Genomic DNA, 20,974 nt, shown 5'->3' with positions numbered 1-20,974 from the left:
GTTGTTTTTTCCCAGGGAAGGTGGAAAACGACACGCAACACACTTCAATGATCCCACTTTTTTCTTATATGCCCAAAAGTATGCCTTTCGAAATAAGTTGATATTAATGTAAAATTAAATATCACGTAAAAATATTTCTCTCTGTCGAAATCAGTAACTCAAACTAGTAAAAACCTTTCAATGAAATAAGTTAATTTGTATTAAACCTATGTTTAACCCTCCCAAAAAGATCAAATTAAAAAAATATAACTTGATTATATATTACCAAAATGCAATCTGCGCAATTCCTTGTCCTTTTCCCATTAATTTAATAAATATACAATTTTTTATTTTATCTGTTTTCAAATATATTTTTTTTTATTTTTGTTTCTTCTGTAAATCTTACATAATATTTATGCGCTTTTATTTCATTTACACATACACATAGATGTACTCATATATATAATTTTTGTTGTCTTATGAACATATTCATGAGATCAGTAATGATATTTATGTATATTAAAATATTACAGCATAATATAAAATGTACAAGTAAACAAAGAGCTTTCCGCTTCCGACATTAAACTAAAACAGAAGTGTTTTCTTTAATCGAATTGACAAAATGCTGAATCAAACTTATCATTGACGTTACGATATATGTAAATATGTATAATATGCGAAATACACGTGGTCATAGACAAAAATCTGTCACTGTTTTGGCACCAAACAAAGTTCTATACAAGTAATGGCATTTGATTCTATGATTCGAACTGCGTTATATACAAGGTCGAGTAAAGATACTTAAATTTAAAAACGGATTAAGTCGCATTGGGTCAAAAATAAAAGTTTCTTGTGTTCCATACTGATTTTTTTCCATTTGCTTCGTTTTTCTTTAACTTTTTGTTCGAGTATTTATGGCAAACCAGAAATCTTGTCGACTTCTGGGCGCGGGGCCACAAAACTTTACCGAGATCATTGTGAAAACTAATTAGCAATAAACCGGAAGGGAGTCGGGATAAAACCACGACCCACCTCCCGGTTCATTTAATGCAAAAAATTTACAAAAATAATTTTCCATTGGGCGTGGATATAGTTTTTCGGTTTTGTTGTGATTCAAATTAAGATTGATACATGTGTACAAGAAAAGGGTTCTATTGTGTTGTGTTGCCGGGAATTGTCGGGGGATTTGGATTTGATTGGGACTGTCACTTAGGCTACACAAATAATATTGCTTTATATACAATTAAACTTATGTCCGAATACAGCGCAATAAACTAATTAAACCGACTTAGACAATCTACAATATAGAACTAAAACGCTTGGCGAACTTATCCTAAACTTTTCGTTAATTTTTGTTTATGTTTCTCTGTTTCACTTTCTGCTTTTTATAACATTTCTCATTGTAAAAAACGGTTGATGTATTTGTATTGTATAAATCCATGAGATCAATGCGATTTTTGGGAATTGTTTTTTCTTTCTTTTTGATTGATTTTCTCTTATTATTTTTCAGCTATGTTTGCTTTCATGTCACGGTATTCGATTAGCATTGAAACGCCCTGGAAATTCTAAGCAAGTAGTGAAAATTGCCTATCAAATATATGTTTTCCTCATCATTTCTTTTTTACTTTGGCTAGCTGTGGAGATCAACTTTCATTAATTTCCATTGTGAGAGATCATTTAGGTGCATTCCAAAAAAGACTGTGTAAGAATGGGAAAACCATCTCTCTTCCGGCCAAGTTTCAATCATTTGCGATCAACTTCCTGGGCGTGGAGCTTAAAACTACGATATTGTGAGACCAATTTGAATATGATGATGAACAAACAATGACAAAAAATTACACATAAACATAAATCATAAGAAATTTAACTAAAATAACATGACATAAACCGTAGACACAAAACATCACAAAAATGGCATAAAAACTATATACAAAATTAATTTAATGTTTTTCATACATTTTTTTGTTGCGTTTTTTTCTCTGCTTTCGATTTAACAATTAAAGCTAGGTGTGTGTTTTTTTGTGGGCTTACGTTTAAAAAATTCTACTAGTTAAACATATTTAAAATATACTTTTGTTTTGCTTGCAATTCGGAATTACAAATGCGAAGACATTGAAATTGCTGTGTTTTTTTGTTCTACAATAGAAGTAATTTTGCTTTATGTTTAAGAAAATGCAAGTGTGGAAATGATTAAATGCAAATCAAAGTTTATCAAAAGTATCTCAAAAAGTGGCAGTTTTTTCCTTTGCTTATCTCTTTTTTTTTTGTACTTGTATAATTTGTAAATATCTCTCAAAAGCTTGTACAAAAATATGCATCAGCAAAATATAAGTGTGATTTGAGTCTCTTGCCAGTCTAAGATTTTTCGTTACTTTGAGCAGTTTAATTGGTTCACTTTGAAGAAAGTTCTGTTTCGTTTCGATTTAGACATACAAATGCAGTTACCATAGACAGATAGAATATATATTGTTCTTGTGTCCCGTCAACCTTCTTAATCTTACTTATGTTGGCTGTGCTTATATCAGCATGTGTAACAATCCGTTTACGATTTAATGACTTTCTGCTTGTGGCCTTGCAGTTCAATAAATTCGTTGCACTTATTTACGGTTCGGCTATATCTATGTGTAGATCGGCATATATCTTAAGCGCTAGCAGATTTCACTACAGATCATTCGATTGCTCGTCCACGCGGTTTCATCGGGCCGCAAAGAAGCCGCAGCCCATGGCCAAAACGAAAACGGTCACAACAGTTGGCCAAGTGAAGCTTTGTGGTTTCTGAAATTAAAAATAACAGAGATGAGTTAAAATAGTGTTAACTTTGTTGTATGAGTGTACAAGCTATTCTATATTTATTAAAAATACTGAAAATGACATCATGTTCTAATAGTCACTTAAATAACCATTTAATTCACTCACAAAAAACAAGAAATCTACTTGTTTAATTCAATATTTGAGGCCATCAAAGGTCCTCTCATCAGCTTTCCCTCCCTTCTCATTTTAACCAATAGCTCCCTTGTGTGGCATAAAATATCTAAAACCACACACGTGACCGAAACACCCCTCGGAAAACCAACGACCCCCGCCCCTGAATATCAGTTTGAACCGTAAATCAAGCGAAACTATTGACTGACCGACCGGCGGATGAACTTCATGTGGCCTGACCCAAATGGGCGGTCAACTTTTCTCCGGTCACTGGTGTAATTATTTTTCTATATAGCGCACTTGACTCTCCCCTCCCCCTTCACCATCGCAAACCCGCATCAATGGTTATATAATTTACACCATTTATTTGTCCAATAGTCCACGCTTCAATGGTCGCAGTGTGGCACGTGTGAATGATGAGGTGGTGCAACTACAACCACCAAAAGTTCAACTGACCCCCCGCATTTATTATGCAAATTTGCTTTTCTGCTGTTTTTGCCCGAATTTCGGTCTATATTTTGATAGGACTTTTGTGGCTTTGTCGCTGTGGTTAATGGTATGAAAGGCCATCGAACATGTGGCCATATTTTGATTTGATATTTGGCATGAGAAGAGAAATTATTATTTAATATGTTTGTAAATTGTGAGGGTGTACTTTTAGTAGTTACAGTTTAGAAAAGGTTTTAGCAAGTACTGCTATGATAATTTATTACCTTGAAAGCCTCTTCAAATATCAGCTTTCGTGCCTCAAATCCTTGGCTTGCAACTATATAGAATATTCCAAGCGTATGTCTGCATGCTAAAGTATGTACGTATATATGCCTGTTCATATGAGATTGTGGAATTTCTCACGCTCTCGTTTCGCAGCTGACAGAGTCTCGGATAAGGTTAGATCCCAGCGAGCCGAGTGAGCAGCCACATACACAGCTTCCCAATCGGCGCACAGCTTCCCCAAGGATTGGCCCCCACAAAGCGATGGGCGATAAGAGCACCCAGACCAGACCCAACATCAATTGCAACAAAAACAAATCAAAGTGAGTTGGAACAACAAAAAATGGGACTGCAAGCGTGGTATCAGGTCTGAGTCAATGTGTGTGTCATTCGATTGCGATTAAATTTCTTCAAGTTAGCATTTCTTTCAATTGCGCAGGCAATCGCAAGGCAAGAAACTAAAACTAAAAACGCGACGCGTAAAAAAGTGAGCTCAATGAGGAGGAGGACTGAGCCGACTCACACAAAGGCCCGACTTTGGAAGGGGGGATATATTCGTATATGGCTATATGGAGGCGCCTGCCTTGATTAACATACAGCGCGGAAAGTGACAAGAGCGACTCTTTCGCTCCGCACTGCGCAATTAATTTTTATCACACATTTCGCATGTGCAAAAGTGTGTTGTACATGCAATCCACCGAATACAGAGATACATTCGCTACACAGAGATACATTCGCCAGCGAATCTCCATCTGAACGTGCAACTCCTTGCGCGTGTGGCAATTTGTCATTCCTTGGCGCGTATTTTTAGCACTTTTCGCTAGTTGAGCCTTTGAAAAATGTTTGCCACGTGCCACGGGCTGCGAGGCAAGAGCAGCCAGCAGATGTTCTATGCCCGAGTTAATGAACTCCCCAACTTATCTCCTCTTGTTATTCTAATTGCTGGAAATGCATAAGGGGAAAGGGGAATGCCTCCAGCGATTTTAGCATAGAAGGGGCCTGTTCAAAATATTTTCTAAATATACTGACTAGATTCGGTTATGGATCTGAGGAATTGATTTGACTTTTGTGTGTTTAAAAATGATTACTCAAAATTATGAAATATACGAGCATTGGTGAATTCAAGATCATTATTAATATTACTCTCTCTTGCATAAAAAGAAACTGGTGCTATAAGATAAGTTTTAAGGTTTTGGAAACGAATCCGCTATATCTACTATATGGCATATTCAACCAAAATTAAATAAATAGTAATTAAAATATTAATCTAATTTAATTAAATGATATTTTCTTCTCTTTCAATTACTAGATCTTTAATACGCATTTTAATTTGTAAACGAATTTCTTTTAAAGTGACTTATAGCTTATTTAAATTTAAATTAACTAAGTGTTATAACAAGTTCTAACCTTCTTTTGCGGCTTCTGGCGCTCCCGCTCCACCTGTCGCTGCTGAGTGGAGGAGCCACTGTTGGTGGCACCACTCGCCGATTGGGAGGCACTGCTGGGCGGCTGGCTGTTGCACGAACTGATGGGATTACTGATGGGGTGGCTGTTCTTCTTCTTGCGGGGCGGGATCCGTCCGTTGAACTCCTGCAGGCGCTCCCGACCGGCGGTGAAGTTGTCGTAGCGATCGTCAAACTCCCAATCCCAACTGGCCTCGTGGTCGCTCTGGTACTCGCGCTCATCCTCGCCCGTCGAGGTCAGTCGCTTGCTGTGGGAAGAGACGCATAATGCCACTATAAATATCGCCGCACATACATATAGTGCATATTGTATATAGTACTCGCATAGTCGAGTGACTTGGGAACGTCACGAGCAATTATCAGTCGCTCGCTTCGGGCTTCCATAGTTTGCGCTGCGCTACTTGACTTCTGTTTCTCTGTGCGCATAATCCAGCGACAACTTTGCGATTTCATTAATTAAAAACGCGACGTTGTGTCATGGGAACTGCAAAAGGGGTCGTCGGGTGGGAGGTGCAGTGGAGGTGCAGTGATTAGGTTGACTAATCACTTGATTTTGCACATGGTTCTATACTCTGAATACATTTTATGGGCTGTGCGTAGCTAGTTCTAGTTGGTTTTTGCATAGAGTACAAGTGATAGTCGTATAAAAAGCTAAATCAAAGAAGATTTACCTAAATTTGAAGGAGCTTGATCTGAATAGAAAGCTAATAGTTATTATTGGTCATCGATAACATCATTGATTACATCGATCTAAATTAGTATTCTTACTCCTTAGGAAACGAATCTTTTTTCGCACCACAATTAAATACTAGACAAACTTGATTTAAACGAAATTCTTTAATCTTCTTATCCATCTATCTGCACTCAGCAATCTTTATCGACAACCCCAACATTATGTTACTTTAGTTTCTAGGTGTGTCTTTAATCCCCAACCCTTATCTGTTCTAAATAATTATTGAAGTGTTCCAACAGTCATCAAAACCACGTTATATTCTGTAGATTTTCCCTAAAACTTTAGCTATCTCATGGATCTTAATCAGTATCTGCACCTCCCAGGCATTGTATCTTTTTTGGCACCCTGCAACGCTGCATGCTGCATGATGGCTACTCACCGTCTGGCCGCATCCGACTGGCTGCGCTGCAGGCGCATCTTGGGCGCCAGTGGCGCCGACAGGGGCGTGGACGTCGACGAGGGGGCGGTGTGGAGGGGGCCGTGCCAGCCGAAGGCCGCCGAGGAGAAGGAGGAGGAGGAGGAGGTGCCGGCGCTGGCCGTGTTCGGAGTGGGTGGCGGCGTGTAGGCGGCGTAGTAGGGCCCGGGCCCGCCCATCCCGAAGGGGCCGCCGTGGTGGGGCATCAGGTGGGGCGACTGCTGCGGGTAGCTGTGGCTGCAGTGCATCGGCGGCGCTGACTGCGGTGGCATTGGCTGCGGTGTCGATGGCGCCGGATACGGCGGATGTGGCTGCGGCTGCTGCTGCTGCCGGAAGAAGCTGTACTCCTCGCCGGAGGAGAAGCTCACGCTGCTGCGGGGAGTGCGCGGGTGCAGATTCGGATTCGGATTCGGGTGGCCGTGGGGGAAGAACACATCGCCGCCCGTGTAATTGCAGGAGGGACTCTGCGGCGGCGGATACTGGAAGACTTGCGGGGCTGCAAAATAAGTGTAAAATGTTCATGGTTTTAATAGAGTAAATTAAGAGTTAAATATACATTATAATTAAAATAATAATAACAAAATATAACTTCAAGTATATATTACAAAAAATAATAAATTAAATGGCTTACATTTATTATATAGTCTTGAGTTTTAATCCATTTATTTAAAATACAAGAAATCCTCCTTGAACAATGATATTCGATTTTGAATTAACAAAAAGTGGTTATAAAGTTATTTGAAATCAAACAATATAAAAGCATTTCAAGCAAAATGCGATTTTATGAGATAAAGAACTTCTTTACCCTTTCTAAGAAGACTTTTAGTAGTTAAAGAAAAGTAAAACAACAATTAAAATTAGTTCACCCTTTTATCGGCGAACTGTTTACTCATTCGTGGCCGTAATAAAGATCACCCAACAATGGATGAGCCAGACAAAGGCGGCATTGACCGGGTCTGCAATCAAGTCGACTCGAGTCTTGAGTCAGTGACAATGTAGGGAAGTGTCTAAGGTCGGGGCTCTGTAAAAACGTATTGTCTTGCCAACTGCCACTTAGCCGACTGACTGTTAAACCTGCCGTAATTATGGCAAGTCCTCTCCGATCATAAAACCGCCCATAAAACGATCAGTTAGCCCCCACCAGTTGCAGGCTTCAGTGCACATAAAAATGGAATATCTTCATATGCAGGAAGCCACATAATGGTGTTTTAAGATAAATGTTCGAATAAGATGTTATATGGAACCTTTATTTCAAGTTCCCTAATTAAGAAGTACGGCGTGTTTTACGATAAAACTACTACTAAAAATTAAGTTACAAAAAGGTTTTAAAAGATATTTAAAGATGCACATCAGCTTCATCAATTTTATAACTCTCCAGATACATTTTCCCCTTAAGCTATATATCCATGAACATTGGCAAACAATATTCCACTTATTCCCTGCTTTAAGTATCTCTCAATCCGCCCGAAGATACATTTGTATCCGAGATGTTTACACGTCATTGCCGCGATTCCCGTGCTCACTTGCCCCAAAGCACTTTTTGTATCTTCGTCAAACATTGCCAAGAGCTGAGTACTTGAGTGGCCCAAGTTGAGAAGTATCTGTATCTGGCAATGAGATCTCGCAGCTTAGCATCATTTATGCATGTAACGAGAAGCGTATCTGTATCTTCTGTCTGACTGCCAGCTGGATTTGCACTTTTGTTCTCCTCTATTTCTACTTGCGATTCCATGCAAATCGACAACAAAAGCGTTGATAGGTAAATGCGCTGAGAAGCTAGCTGGCCACTTGATATGCGCATAAATTGTGAGCTCCCCATTAGTTGGGTGTACATTTTCATCTGTATGATTTCTTAATGTTTATTTACTTAAAAAGCCATTGCCCAGCGACAAATGATTGATTGTAATGCAAAATTTATACAAATCGCCAACAGCCTCCGGCAGAAGTACGATTTACCAGTACAATTACGAGTACGTGTATCTTTCCGATTACCGATAATTGACCGCAGGGAATGTCCGACTATCTAGCAGATACTTCAGCGTCCATCTGTCCGAATCTTTGTCGGTGGTCAGTGTGCAGCCAACAATAATGTCACTCACTGTCAACCTGCGGGCGACTAATTTGCAATTTGACCCAATAGCCTTGAACTCGAATCGAATCGAAACGAGCCCACAGCTGTTGCGTTTGCAGTTTGCAGTTGCAGTTGCAAGAGCGCAAAAAATCTGTATTTAATTGCGGGCCAAGCCAAGCCAAGTCGATCCGAGCCGAAGCTAAGAGCCACTCCTTTGCCGCAGCCTTAGCATGTGTATCTGTAAGATACTCTGGCAGGCATTTGAAACTAGTTTGCTGCTCTGGCTCGCCAGTCTTCTGGCCAGCAGCTGAGCCAACTCGGCTCACGTGCGCTCACCGCGCGCCATCGTCGCTTTTTAACCTTGAAAATCTGCCAGCTTTAGCTTCAGCTTCAGCTTCAGATTCAGAACCGAAGCGAAGCCAGCGGCAGGGATCATTACTGCCTGGCCAACTTATATAACCAGCCATGTCGAGCCGAAGCTGGTACACCGAGAACAAACACCTCCGAATTGGGATACCAAATTGCAATAATTTCGTGAAGTTAAAAGTTTCACAGGAACCCATTTCTTATAGCTTTTATATACCCAATAACGTAAACAGAACATTAGATATTATATTATATTATTTTAAAAAAATTTCAACACTATAAAATTTTCAAAAATATTACTTTCACGTGAGATCTTTACAAGTTACAAATAAAATTAAAGATGTTTTTCTTTGTGTACTGCTTTTATGATTAAACTGACGAGCCAAAGCCCGATAAAAATGTTATTGCTAATTGCAAATTGTGTGGAAAATTTCGTTTGCTTTCGCATTTACATATGAGATACATTTTCATTCGGTGCCTGCACAAACTTTATGCCGTCCATATAAATTATCCAAGTGGTCGGATACCGCATAAATTGCCGTGGGTTACTAAACTGTGATTTAATCTAAGATCGGGAAATACGTAAGCAAACTATCCTAAGGGTGATTTAATCTTTTATTAAGTGAGCGTGTTTTAGATTCTCTACTTAAACGGTGACGTGTATTCAGTTACTTATCTGAAATCTAAGAACATAATTGTGCAAAAGCTCATAACCCGTGATTAAGTAATTCTATATGATGTGATTTTAATATTTAAATTAACAAAACTGGTTTTTAATGGGTGATAATTAGGTGTCAGTTATTCCCTTATTTCCAATTTGTATGGGGAAATGAAGGTGTTAATTATCCAAAGTTCGTCTTTTGAATAATACATTGTAAATAAATTTATATTTTCTTCTGAGTATTTTTTATTCCAGTCATTATAATAGACGGGAGTTTGGTAATTTACAACACCTTAGCTATTTTTATGATCCCAACTCGATGCGGGCGATGAAGTCGCTTTTAATGCCGCAGTTGTTGGTGACGAAACGTGACCAATTGTTGGGAACATTGTTTTTTATTAGAACTGCTGCATTCGCCTGTATTTCCACGGGCGACAATATGTGCAAAATGTTTAATTGAATTACGAGTACCAGTCGCATCTGGACAGAACGACGGATACTGGAAAAAAAATGCAATTATGTGTATAATTCACTTTAATTCCCCATCGGTTCGGTTCTAGGCGATGTTGCAACCATTTCTAAGGCCGCTGGGCAGCAGCAGCTAGCAGCTGACAAACATCAATCAGGCAAAAGTTTAACTAAGCAGAACGCCTCAGAAAAAGCTCAAGAACAGATCGCAGGCAGCGGAAAAACGTGAAAAATGCCTCGCTTTAGTTGCCACACAAAAGAACAAATCGTCGTCGGCAACGTTGAAATGCATTTTTAGTTGTGCCTTTGCAGTTGATTGCATTTGCAGTTGCAGTTCGCAGTTTGCAGTTTTCAGTTTTCTGTTTGCTGTCGTACCCGCAGCATATGTTGCTCATTATAACCTTGAAGTGCTGGCTAAATGCAAAAAAATAAGAAAACTGCACATAAAAATATACTAGAGTCACCGCTGCACGGGCAAGTATGAATAAATACGAGTACGAGTACGAGTACGGGTTCGAGTACTCGTATCTCTGACAACCCAACTCAAACAATTGCGTCGCACTTCGGAATCGACGGCTAAACGAGTTTGCAAAGTGCGAGTTCCATAAGTTGGTCAGTGGAACGGAATGGGAAGTGCTATATAAATTGGCCAGATATCGGGGAAGGAAGCTATAGACAAGCTGGGATTTAGGAAGGAAGTTGTGGCTGGCAATGATCAGAGATTACAAAGATTTTCAGAGTTCTAATTCTGTCAAAACAAGACTTAACCCACTTGGAATTATTAACCTTATCCGTTATTATTAATTGAAAATGTTGCAACCGAAGAAGATTTAAAAAGAAATAAAATTAAAAAAAACACTGAATGGAATTATATCTCCAATCAGATATGGAAATAACATCAGCAAAACACAACTTAAAACCCAAATACCTCATGCATTTACACAGCAATCTCATGTTTCATTTCTGCCATCAAAACTCCAAGCCGTCGAATCTTTCAGCAAACTGCAATCTCTTCTGCCAAAATCTCGAGGCTCCTCGAGGCAAGCGGCAACTTCACTTGACATTGACATTTATTGATGAATATTTAATTTAAATTAAAAAAAAAAAACAGGGACGAAACAAGCTCAAGATGACAGAACAAAGGAACACTCCACGACGAACTCCGTCTTGGGGTTAAGCAAAGCTCAAGATTACAACACGAGATACACGTCGCAGACCTGAATAACTTGGCCAAAATAAAATAAAAACTCAGTTTACAGTTAACACAATACGCCCACACACGAAGAGGAAGCACAATAAGCTATAGCAACAACCAAAAACAGTAAACAGAAATCCCACAAAAATTACATTTGAAGTCGTTCATTTAAGGCGATTTGTCGGCTGTCACGATGCGAGATTACTAATTTGGTTGGTCAACTCGCATTTCAGCTGATCGTCTGTCACCTCGATTTAATTAGGCAACAGCTGCCGACGTTTCCCCACCAATTTACCGTTAAGTTGCCAAGGCAAGTGACTAATTAATGGCTCTTCAGGAAATTGGTAGAGAATTCGGGAAACAACGCCGACTCCTGATCAAGAATCTCCTCGTTCTGGCTTCTCTATATATGACAAAAGATTGTATTTTTAATGCCTTTTGGGGTTTGTGCAATTCGATCAAGTTTTTGTCTCAAGCTGAATGTCAATCAGATGTCGATCTATGTTCGAATATATCGACTTGATCTTTATGGTCATATTTCCCGTTGATAATTACCAATTTTGGTAGGCGGCTAATTAGCCATTTGTGGAATGCGAGAAGTTTTGTGAAAACCAAAAGAGAACGTTTAAAAATATGCGGAAATGGTCAACAAATTTGGGCAAGTCACATGATTCATGTGAAATGAAGGAGAAAGTTCGCCTTTGACGTCACAGGGATGATTCTTTGATGCACAGTTATTTAATTAGCTTGCGTAATTCCTCAAAGAGAAAGTTTCTTTGTTGATGATTTAGCGAACTCCGATCCGATCAAACTCACGCATTAATTTCGTGGGAATCCAAGAAAACAAATAATACATGTATAATATATAAATCCCAGTCATGTTTTGTAAGAAATTCTTGATAAAAGCCTAAGGTCAAGTGAAGTATAGAGAAATGAAATCCCATATCGTCGGCAATTCTTATTCTAGACTTTGATGATCCAGTGCGTTTAAGTCCGCATTGAGTATGCTAAAAATATTTTTAATCTTCTCGAAGCAAGGTTAAGAATAATGCGACTAGCAATTAAAGCAATCAAAAAGCTAATATGCAGGAATTTGATTAAATATTTGAGAAATTAAGTGCCGTTGGAAAACGGTTTTTAAGAATGAGGAAAACCTTTGAGGGACAGCTGAATGGAATTCCGAAACTCTCCCACCCATTTCGCATTCTTTCCAATCTTGCCATCCATGAGAGCATTTTCTGAAATAGCTCAAACGCTTATCACGACAGCCCAGCTAAAACCAGGGAGCCGTCGAATGTGCAAGCTGCTCAATATTTTATCAGCTACAGACAAATGCAATTTTTCAATTTCCTCTCTTCACTCCACACAACAAAGGGAAAACAGCTTAAAAGGCTATAAAAAGCCAAAGGAAAATCGGGCGTAAGACGACGTTCTTGAGGAACTTATACGATGCACATCGATTGACAGGAAACTGAGCGAAACACAAGTCGTTGGTCTTTGCAGTTGTTTGCATATTTCCCGGGGATCCAAAGGATTTTCCGGAGGAGTGGAAAATTCGTGAGCATGTGTTTTGTGTGCAAGAGGACCATATAAAAATGGCTGGGGAAAACAGTAAAATATAACTGGCTGAATCAGCTTGAAATAGGATCAAACAAATATAAAAACGCCTTAAAGAAAATACTTCGCTGGGTGGGTATAAATTTAGTATGGTTTAAGTACTAGTGAATTATTAAAGGTAAGCTGTTTTTACGGAAAAAGGCATTAAAAATCATGACAGCTTCTTTGATTATATTTCCCTAAAATAATACACTAAAAGTAAGTACCATAAATTTTGCCATTGCCACTTAACAACATTTTATTTCCCTGCAACGAACCAAAAGCATTTAGCAGTTGATTAAACCGAATCTCCTGCCAGCGACGCTGCAATTAACAACGTAAATGCGAAAATTACAATTAAACAATAAATAAAACTGTACGCCAGCATTCGATCAGATGCAACGCAATTAAAATAATTAAAAAGAGAGAAAAAAAACTGCAGCCGCAAAACGGCAAACTGCACGTCTCATCGGCCGCTGTGAAAACTTATTAATAAATGAATGGGAATTGCATACTGTATGCGACTCTGGCAGACTGGCTGTCTTCGCTGCGTCATCCATCCACAACCACTCGGATCCGGCGTGCCCGAAGGGTTATCTATACTCGATCCACAGAGGTGCCCCGCCAACCCACCAACCCACCAAACCACCGAAACTGAAACTGAGACCCACTGAAAACACCCACCAATCGAATGCTTTTGGCGTTCACAATTACACGAGCTTATTTGTTGATTTAATTGTCGTTTGGCACTTTGTTTGCACATTTAGTGAGCGCATTTGATTTGTTTACCAAATAAGTTGATATCGATACATGAGAAGTGGGGAATAAAAAGATAGGGATCTAAGCAGGGTTTCGATTTCATATTTTCGGTTATTTGTTGTGATTACTCTTTGAATAATTCGCAATTCCAAACCATAATATTATTGTTATTGAAGCTTGAAGAATAAGATACTGCTAATACTTCTTGGTTTAAGATTTAATTAAATGTGCTTTTAAAACAACCTATTAGTTATCAGTTGAATTTGCAATGAAATGTTTCCAACCAGTTAAAAGCAACGTACACTTAACCCCTGCATCTGTTAATTTAATCCCCTGGAAACGATCCCCTAGTCCTCATTAAAACTTGCAAGCCGCGAAAACAATTCCCCTTTGGGAATCGGAGAACACCTTCAGCGAATGTTCCTTTGAGAACGCGTCGCGAGGAAAATTCGAAAGTTAACTGGTGTCTGGAGCGTTCGCCAGCTTGCCAATTATAACAAGTAGCCAGGTATGCTGTCTGCCTTCTGTTCCCTGTGCCAAGGAGTATATCCTGTTCTTAGTTTTCCGCCTTTTGATACATATCCTTTTCCACTTCTGCCTTGAGCGTGTCGCACAAGTTCCATTGTCCTGAGCTGCTGAAAAGGAGTCGAGTTGTCAGCAAAGAAGACTTCGCTTCGGTTGGGTTGGGTTGGCTTGGCTTGTCTAGGCTCAATTTCATAACAAAAACTTGAGCACGTTCTATCTTTAACCCCCCGCTGGCCCCACGCTTAACCCAAACGCCTCAGTGCAAACAATTTAGCACGGCCTCAGCGGAGACTTAATCAAAAGCCAACTTAGCCATCCTGGCAGACTGCCTGACTGTCTGACTGTCTGAGCCCGATTCAACCGACTCCCGACTGTTATAGTGCCTCAAAAGTGTCAAGTTTATACTCGCATTCAGGTAATATTTTTTTTCTTATTAGGCAAAGTGCCTGGCGGCCATTTAAACTTGAAAAATGTGTAAAGTTCATTGCGCTGAATGGTGTGAAATGTAAACAAACTCGAGATGCAATTTGTAATTCTTGCCGACAGACTGAATAGTTGGATACAACCTGAAGGCAGAGGAATTATTAAAACCCGAGTTAAATGAAATAAAAATGTTGTCATAAGTAATGTGAAGCCAGAAAATCTGTTTAAAAGGTCAAATACCTCTGAAAATATATGTAAATATGTATGCATGTATTCCCAATGGAACAATTTTTGTGAGGAAAATAATAAAAGTGTTTCACAGCTGGTTCCACAAGTTTTTGTCCACCAACTACGCACTTTCAACTTTTACGAGCAAATAATATTTGAGTAAAGATTTCCGATTCGATTTGTCGCAGCTGTTTCGGCCAGATCATCAAAAAATGTTTATGCCAAATTTATAGAGGCATTCAACTCATAAAAAACTATACTGTAATAAGACAGATAAAACGCAAAGGATAAAACTTAAATGAAATGAAACAATTACAAGAGACGCAACTCAATAAAAAACACAAATTGCAACATAAAATTAAAGAAAAACGAAACAAAAACAGAGGGCAACAAAAATTCACGGTCAATGTAAAAGCAAGTCATAATAACAACGAAAAATGCAAAAAATAAAGCCCACAACGGGAGAAACAGAGAAAGAGTAAAGTAAAAAAAATAAAATAAAATGCCTGCTGTATATAAATCAGCTTGGCAACAGGCCAAACAAATCGAGATGCAAATGACGATGATGAAAGCGGAGGCAACTTCCCATCCTCCACCATTTTCCCGCCCCCTTTGGGTAGGCTGTACAAAAAAACGAGGAGTTCAAAAACTTGCGGTTAATCGGAGCCTCTATGTGCCCTCTCGTTCTTCCGGCATGTCTCCCTCTCTCTCTCTTTCGATATAGCTCTCTCATCCTGCGCAGCAGTCAGCTGTGTTTTTGTTGCCAGGCAGGATGCGGAAAGGAAAGGAGTCGCCATTTTTGCCGCCATTATGCCTCCTCTCTACCGTTAACTTCGGCTAGGCATCCACGAAGTTGCCGAGCAAAACAAAATGGTTGAAAATGTCAAGTGCGGCAGAGACGCCGGCAGCGAAAAACAACGCCTAGCAGCAAAACAGCTGTTGGCAACAGCAAACGGCAAAATAAAGCCAAGCCAGGCGAATGATGCGAATTTGCATGCCAAAACGGAGCTACAAAGAATTGGGGGTTTGGCGAAGTGGGAACAGTGATGGGAAGTATCTATTTTCAGTCGTTGGTACAAGGTACTAATTTAAAAGGTTTTAAATAAATTAACTTAAATAAATTAACTTTAAAAAAAAAATCAATTATAACTGACATAAAATATGTAATACTCAATTTATAATGTAAAAACTATAGTTTTACTGCAGTTTTTATACCCTTGCAGAGCAAAAGGGTATTATAATTTCAGTCAGATGTTTGCAACGCAGTGAAGGAGACACCTCAGACCCCATAAAGTATATATATTCTTGATCAGCATCACGAGTAGAATCAGAATACGTCTGTACGTCTGTCCGTCTGTCCGTCTGGCCGTCTGTCCGTCTGTCCGTCTGTCCGTCTGTCCGTCTGTCCGTCTGTCTGTTTCTCTTCAAACTAGTCTCTCAGTTTTAAAGCTATCTTGCTGAAACTTTCCCAAAAGGTGTGTAGTTATTGCACGCAGTATATAAGTCGGAACGGGCCGGATCGGCCGACTATATCGGATAGCTCCCATACGAGGGAATGAAATGAAAAATTCTCCCGCCGTTGTTTTTCATCAGATCGACTTGAATTCTTCAAGATGGCGTTTTCCAACTGTTATTGAATTTCAGATTAAATTTGATCAAAATCGGATAACTCAATCATATAGCTGCCATAGGAGAGATCGAAAAATATATATAGAATTAATGGAAATAAATTGATAGCATCGCTGTTTTTTATCCCACGAGCATGATTTTTTGAGTATCAAGTTTTTTAACTAGCCTTGATTTATAAAAAAAATTTCATAAAAATCGGACAACTATATCATATAGCTGCCATAAGAAAGATCGAAAAATCTATATAGAATTAACGGAAATAAAATGATAACATTGTTATTTCTTATCAGAAAATCATGATTGCTTGCCGAAGCTAGCTTCCTTTCTTGTTAATAAAAAAATACTTTGGGATTTTTGTTTAAAATGTATTTACCATGTTAAAATTAACTCATATTATGTAACCCCAATTTGATTTTTTATATTTCTATGCCCTGAGGTACAGATATGATGTGCCTTTTTCCCATCACTGATTAGGAACCTCTGCTGTCATTGCACCTTTTGTTGGGCTCCATTCGGAGTGGGAACAGGGTGGGTGTTAGCTGTTTGGATGCTGCCTGCTTAATCCTCTCCCAAAACAAAAGGCTCCCTCCTGCGTTTTTTGTTTTTGGTTGGGAAGAGCTCTGTTGGTATTTAGGAATTTTTGTCGGGGTTGTTTGCGCCTCGCATTTTTAGGCTTTTAGGGTTGATAGCTGGCTGATGACTAAGCGCGTTTGTGGCTAAAAGTATTCTGTGGCTCTGGCTCACATACATGTACATGTATGTATCTCCAAGCTGGGGGAACCAGGAAAAAGGGTGCTCGCTTCTTGGTTAACTACAGTTTATCCCGTTCAAGTTTCAAGTGCCTTAAGCATTGTTCACTAGTTTCGGGATGTGTCACTATTAGATAAATTATCCACTTGAGTGGCTAACTGAAGCACATGATCTGCCAGAGTGGAGCAATTAGGGGATTAAAGATGTAGGGGAAGGGATGGAAAATTACAAGCCTGAATTTAAATACGGATATCTCTCCCCAAATCTCCCCAACAATTTCGCTTCAACAGCACATTGGCTGAACTACAACCCAGCAAATAATTATAAAATATGATGTTTAAAGCCGAAATTGAAACGCCCAAAAGTGAGTCACGCCAAAACCAAGAAGGGAACTATCTTTTTTTTTGGCTTGACCAACTGTTGCTGACAGACGCGAAAAAGGTAAGACACCAAATAAAAAACCGAGAATAATAAAACAACAATTCGGCTTTTGGTGGAGCTAGACCGCAGCTGGCAATCATCGACAGCGACAAAATCTATTATGCAAAGGCAACACAAAATTAAGGAACGCGAATGAAAAACCGCAAAGCAAACATGAAAAGCGCGCAAAAAAAAAAAGAAAAACAATAAAGACCGAAACAAAAAAAAAAATACAAAAAAAACTGACCGCACTCAACGCGGCCGAGCACAAAAGCTACTTAAACAACCGTTAAGTCAAACACTTTGCAAATGGCCCACACCCTCGGCCCGTTCGGCCCCCTCGGAAAATCGGAAAACTAGTTGCCTAAGGTCAAATGGCGTTTAATAATTTGGGTTAGCCGAACGAACTGTAACAGATAGGGGCGCTGCGACTGAGATACGTATCTGGCGGATACCCAGATACTCGGCCACACACTCAAAAGTAAGACATTCGACTCGAGTTTGGCGCGTGCCAATTAAACGTGCTTAGCTCTTGGCTCCCAGCTCTGTTTTACCTCTTTTTTTTTGCTTATGTTCCCCTGCTTATGGCCAGGTCTTTATTTCCTCGCTCTCCGCTGGACCAGCAGCACACGCCCAATTTTTTGTTGGCCACAGACTCGGGCAATATCGCATGACAGCCAAGTTGGCAGTTGTCTTGCATCTGTCCCGCTGTTTGTGTAGAGCTCACCACATTAACAGATTTTGGTCGGGATTGGTGGGAGATTTATGGGCCTACTTGGAGGAGTTTTACCCAAGGGGAACTCGGATCTGATCCTAATCTTCTTTATTGGAATAGTTAGCATGTATCAATCCTACTTTAATCACTTACTTTTTCAGTACAGGTTAAGCATTATTTCCCATGTAATTGTATCTTAATTCTCATTTACATTGTAAGCTCGAAAATATAATCTTCAATTTGATGTTTATCTACCTTACGACCTGATTAACTAAAATTGTTTACAAATTAATTGTAACTCAATACGGCCTCTCCAGTAATTCCCCACTTGTTTGTGTTTTTGCATTTTTGCGACTTCCAGTTTATTTGGTCAGCTCCCTCCCCCAATCGAAACTTCTCAATTACTTCTCAATTTTCCCCTTTTTGAACTTGTTCGATTAATTTTTATTGAATTACCGTTTTCGGTTGCGGCTTCCTTTCGAGTGTGGCCGAGTAATTTAATGCAAAATTCGTGTTGTTCCCTTCCGCTCTCCCTTTTTTTTTAGCTGATAAGCTGACAAAGTGCTGACCTGACCATACACAAAAAATGCAAAAACAAAAAAAAACAGGGAAAAAGAAAACAAAACAACCTGGAGGCAGTTTACGCAGTGTTCGGATCGCTGGATGAGTCAACAACCTTGAAAAGTGAAACTTGCACAAGGGGAACTGAAGCAGTTAACAAATAAAGTCACAACATCAACTTGGCTAATTAGCTGACCCATTTAAGAATGAGAAAAAGTTTCTTAAAAGCAAAATACGTCCTTCTGAACTTGACCACGGTTGTTCGAATCGAGAGCAATTAAAAAAAAGGATTTGAAATTAGTGGTTCAATCTTTCAGATGCTGTTTCAGGCAAAGATATTTATATATATCACTGTTTTTTTTAATTATAATAAAAAGATTCTATCAAAGAGCTTTGCTTTTCATTTTAACAAAAAAGAAAAAGAACAAACTTTAGGAATCTCTTTATGTTGAGGACTTTCAAAATAAGTTAAAAGCATTTAAAGATAAGTTATTATAAATTATTAATAAAATTTATAATAGTCCTTTTCATTATTTTCCCATAGATATTAAGTTCTTTGCATTATACATTTTCGCAAAAAAATCTTAAGAAGTTCCCAAAAAAGAATTCTTTCCTTCATATTTTAAACTTTTGGCTCGATTATATACATATTTCTTTAATTCTTTTCCTATTTCTATTTTTGTTTTTTGATTTCTAAACTAAATAAGTTCTTTCTGACAACTTTCAATCGTTTTAATTTTTACTTGCGAAAAATTCTATTGCACCGACTTGCTGACTGTAGTAGATTCTTAACTTGTTCTGTGAGAAATTGAGGTAATCTAAGAAACTTTTTGGAAAAAAGATTTTCTCGAGCCACAGTTTGGTTTGTCTTAAAAAGACACATATCTTGGATTTCCTTCCTTTATAACAGCTTATAATTTGTTCAGTAAATATTCTTGACTTACCGCTCTGCTGGCTCTGGTAGATCCTGACCCACTCGCAGAGGGCGTAGAGCACCTGGTCTGTGGGCAGTGGCGACTGCATCGGCGTCTGCGTGGCCGACGAGGTGGTGGTGTTCGGCGATTGCGAGGCGACGCTGCTGGTGCCGTCCGAGGAGGAGGAGGCCGAGGAGGAGACTCCCGAGGAGGACGAGGAGGCGGAGGACACGCCCGACGAGGAGGAGGACGCCGAGAGGGGCGGGTGCGGATGGACGTGGGCGTGGGGGTGGTTGTGGGGGGAGGAGTTGCCCGAGGCTCCCGATGAACTCGAGGCTACGTCATCGGCGCCGCCCTCGGGCAAATAAAAGGGCACGGCCATTGTGTGGGTGTGTGGGTGTTCGGGTGTGTGTTTGTGGGCTGGCTTCCTTTTTGTCCTTATCCGTTTCCTTCCTTCCTGCTCTTTGTATGCGCTTCGCTCTTCTTCTGATTGTTCTTCGCTGGTTTGTTTTGCTTTTTTTATAACTTTTGGTTAGAGTTCACTTTAATTGATTTTGTATTTCTTGTGCAAGATTTTGAATATTAGAAACTTTCGCATTTTTCGTGCAGTTTTTTGTTATGTTTTGTTTTTTCCTTGATTTGTCAAGCAACAACACTCAAGTCAATTTTTCGCTCGTTTAGTTAGTTTTTCGGATTCTTTTGCGTTTTTCATCAAGCCTTTTCGTTTTCGGAACTGATTTAAAAACACAAACAACTTTTTTCGCGATTGATTCTATTTTGTTATTTTTTGTTATTTGTTTCTGCTGTTGTTGTCAGTTGGGGAAGAGCACTTAAAACGTGTCGCAGACTCAAAGAGAGAGGGCAGAAAACACGTCTTACTGGCTCCGCGGCTAAAAAATTTCTGTGCGCTTTGGAGCCTCAAACTACGGCAGCAGCACAGCGCCTCGGCAGCGACGCTAGCAGAGAGGCGGCGTAGGCGCAACGTAGGCCGCAGCCAGTGCAAGCTCTCTCGCTCTCGCTCGCTCCTGCTCCCGCTCCTGCACATGCACATGCATGCAGGTAGTTGGGGGCGGGGGAGCGGCGAGAGAAAAATAAACTGAAAAAAACGTTGCTCTTTGTGTACCCATTACAAGCTGAGCGAAAGGCAGTGAACGAATTTGTATAATCACAAAGATATCTGTACAGTAACAGATAAAAGTACTATGCGATTTTCACAATTTGTAAGGCTTGTGTAATAGTTTATGATTTGGAATTGACCATTAAAATGAATTATAAACGTTGGAAAACTAAGCACTAAATCTTTAACGTGAAGAGGAGATTAACAACTTAGAAGACTTAGAACTAATTATACGGATGAAATCTTTAAAAAGAGAAGTACACCTTAGTCGGGACACCGAAGTAAATGTTCTTTATTTTTCAAAATGAGAGTGAGTGGGCAGGCTCAGTGCGTGTGTGTGTGGGTACACAAAG

At 39.4% G+C, this 20,974-nt stretch overlaps 1 protein-coding gene across 1 annotated transcript; it reads right to left on the bottom strand.

The window, feature by feature from the left end:
• Positions 1-334: 334 nt before the first annotated feature.
• Positions 335-20,397, bottom strand: LOC108099928 (cell death protein hid). The gene is made up of 4 exons (XM_017203598.2): positions 19,535-20,397; positions 6,188-6,719; positions 5,020-5,323; positions 335-2,754 (listed from the first exon to the last, which is right to left on the bottom strand). The coding sequence occupies exons 1-4, from the start codon at positions 19,884-19,886 to the stop codon at positions 2,674-2,676; spliced, it is 1,269 nt and encodes a 422-aa protein (XP_017059087.1). The 5' UTR covers positions 19,887-20,397; the 3' UTR covers positions 335-2,673.
• Positions 20,398-20,974: the final 577 nt, after the last annotated feature.

This window comes from Drosophila ficusphila, unplaced genomic scaffold, assembly GCF_018152265.1.
Source record: "Drosophila ficusphila isolate 14025-0441.05 unplaced genomic scaffold, ASM1815226v1 contig_106, whole genome shotgun sequence".
In the NCBI taxonomy this organism is placed as follows: domain Eukaryota; kingdom Metazoa; phylum Arthropoda; class Insecta; order Diptera; family Drosophilidae; genus Drosophila; species Drosophila ficusphila.
Note: the sequence above shows the minus strand (reverse complement) of the source record. Positions and strands in the feature narration are given on the sequence as shown.

What these genes read in the sequence shown, in the direction of transcription:
- LOC108099928 (XM_017203598.2), bottom strand. Translation starts at nt 19,886, where the DNA reads ATGGCCGTGCCCTTTTATTTGCCCGAGGGCGGCGCCGATGACGTAGCC. An exon ending in CTACCAGAGCCAGCAGAGCG is followed by an intron (nt 6,720 to 19,534) that starts GTAAGTCAAGAA and finishes CTTATTTTGCAG; the next exon opens with CCCCGCAAGTCTTCCAGTAT. An exon ending in GCCAGAAGCCGCAAAAGAAG is followed by an intron (nt 2,755 to 5,019) that starts GTTAGAACTTGT and finishes TTTTAATTTCAG; the next exon opens with AAACCACAAAGCTTCACTTG.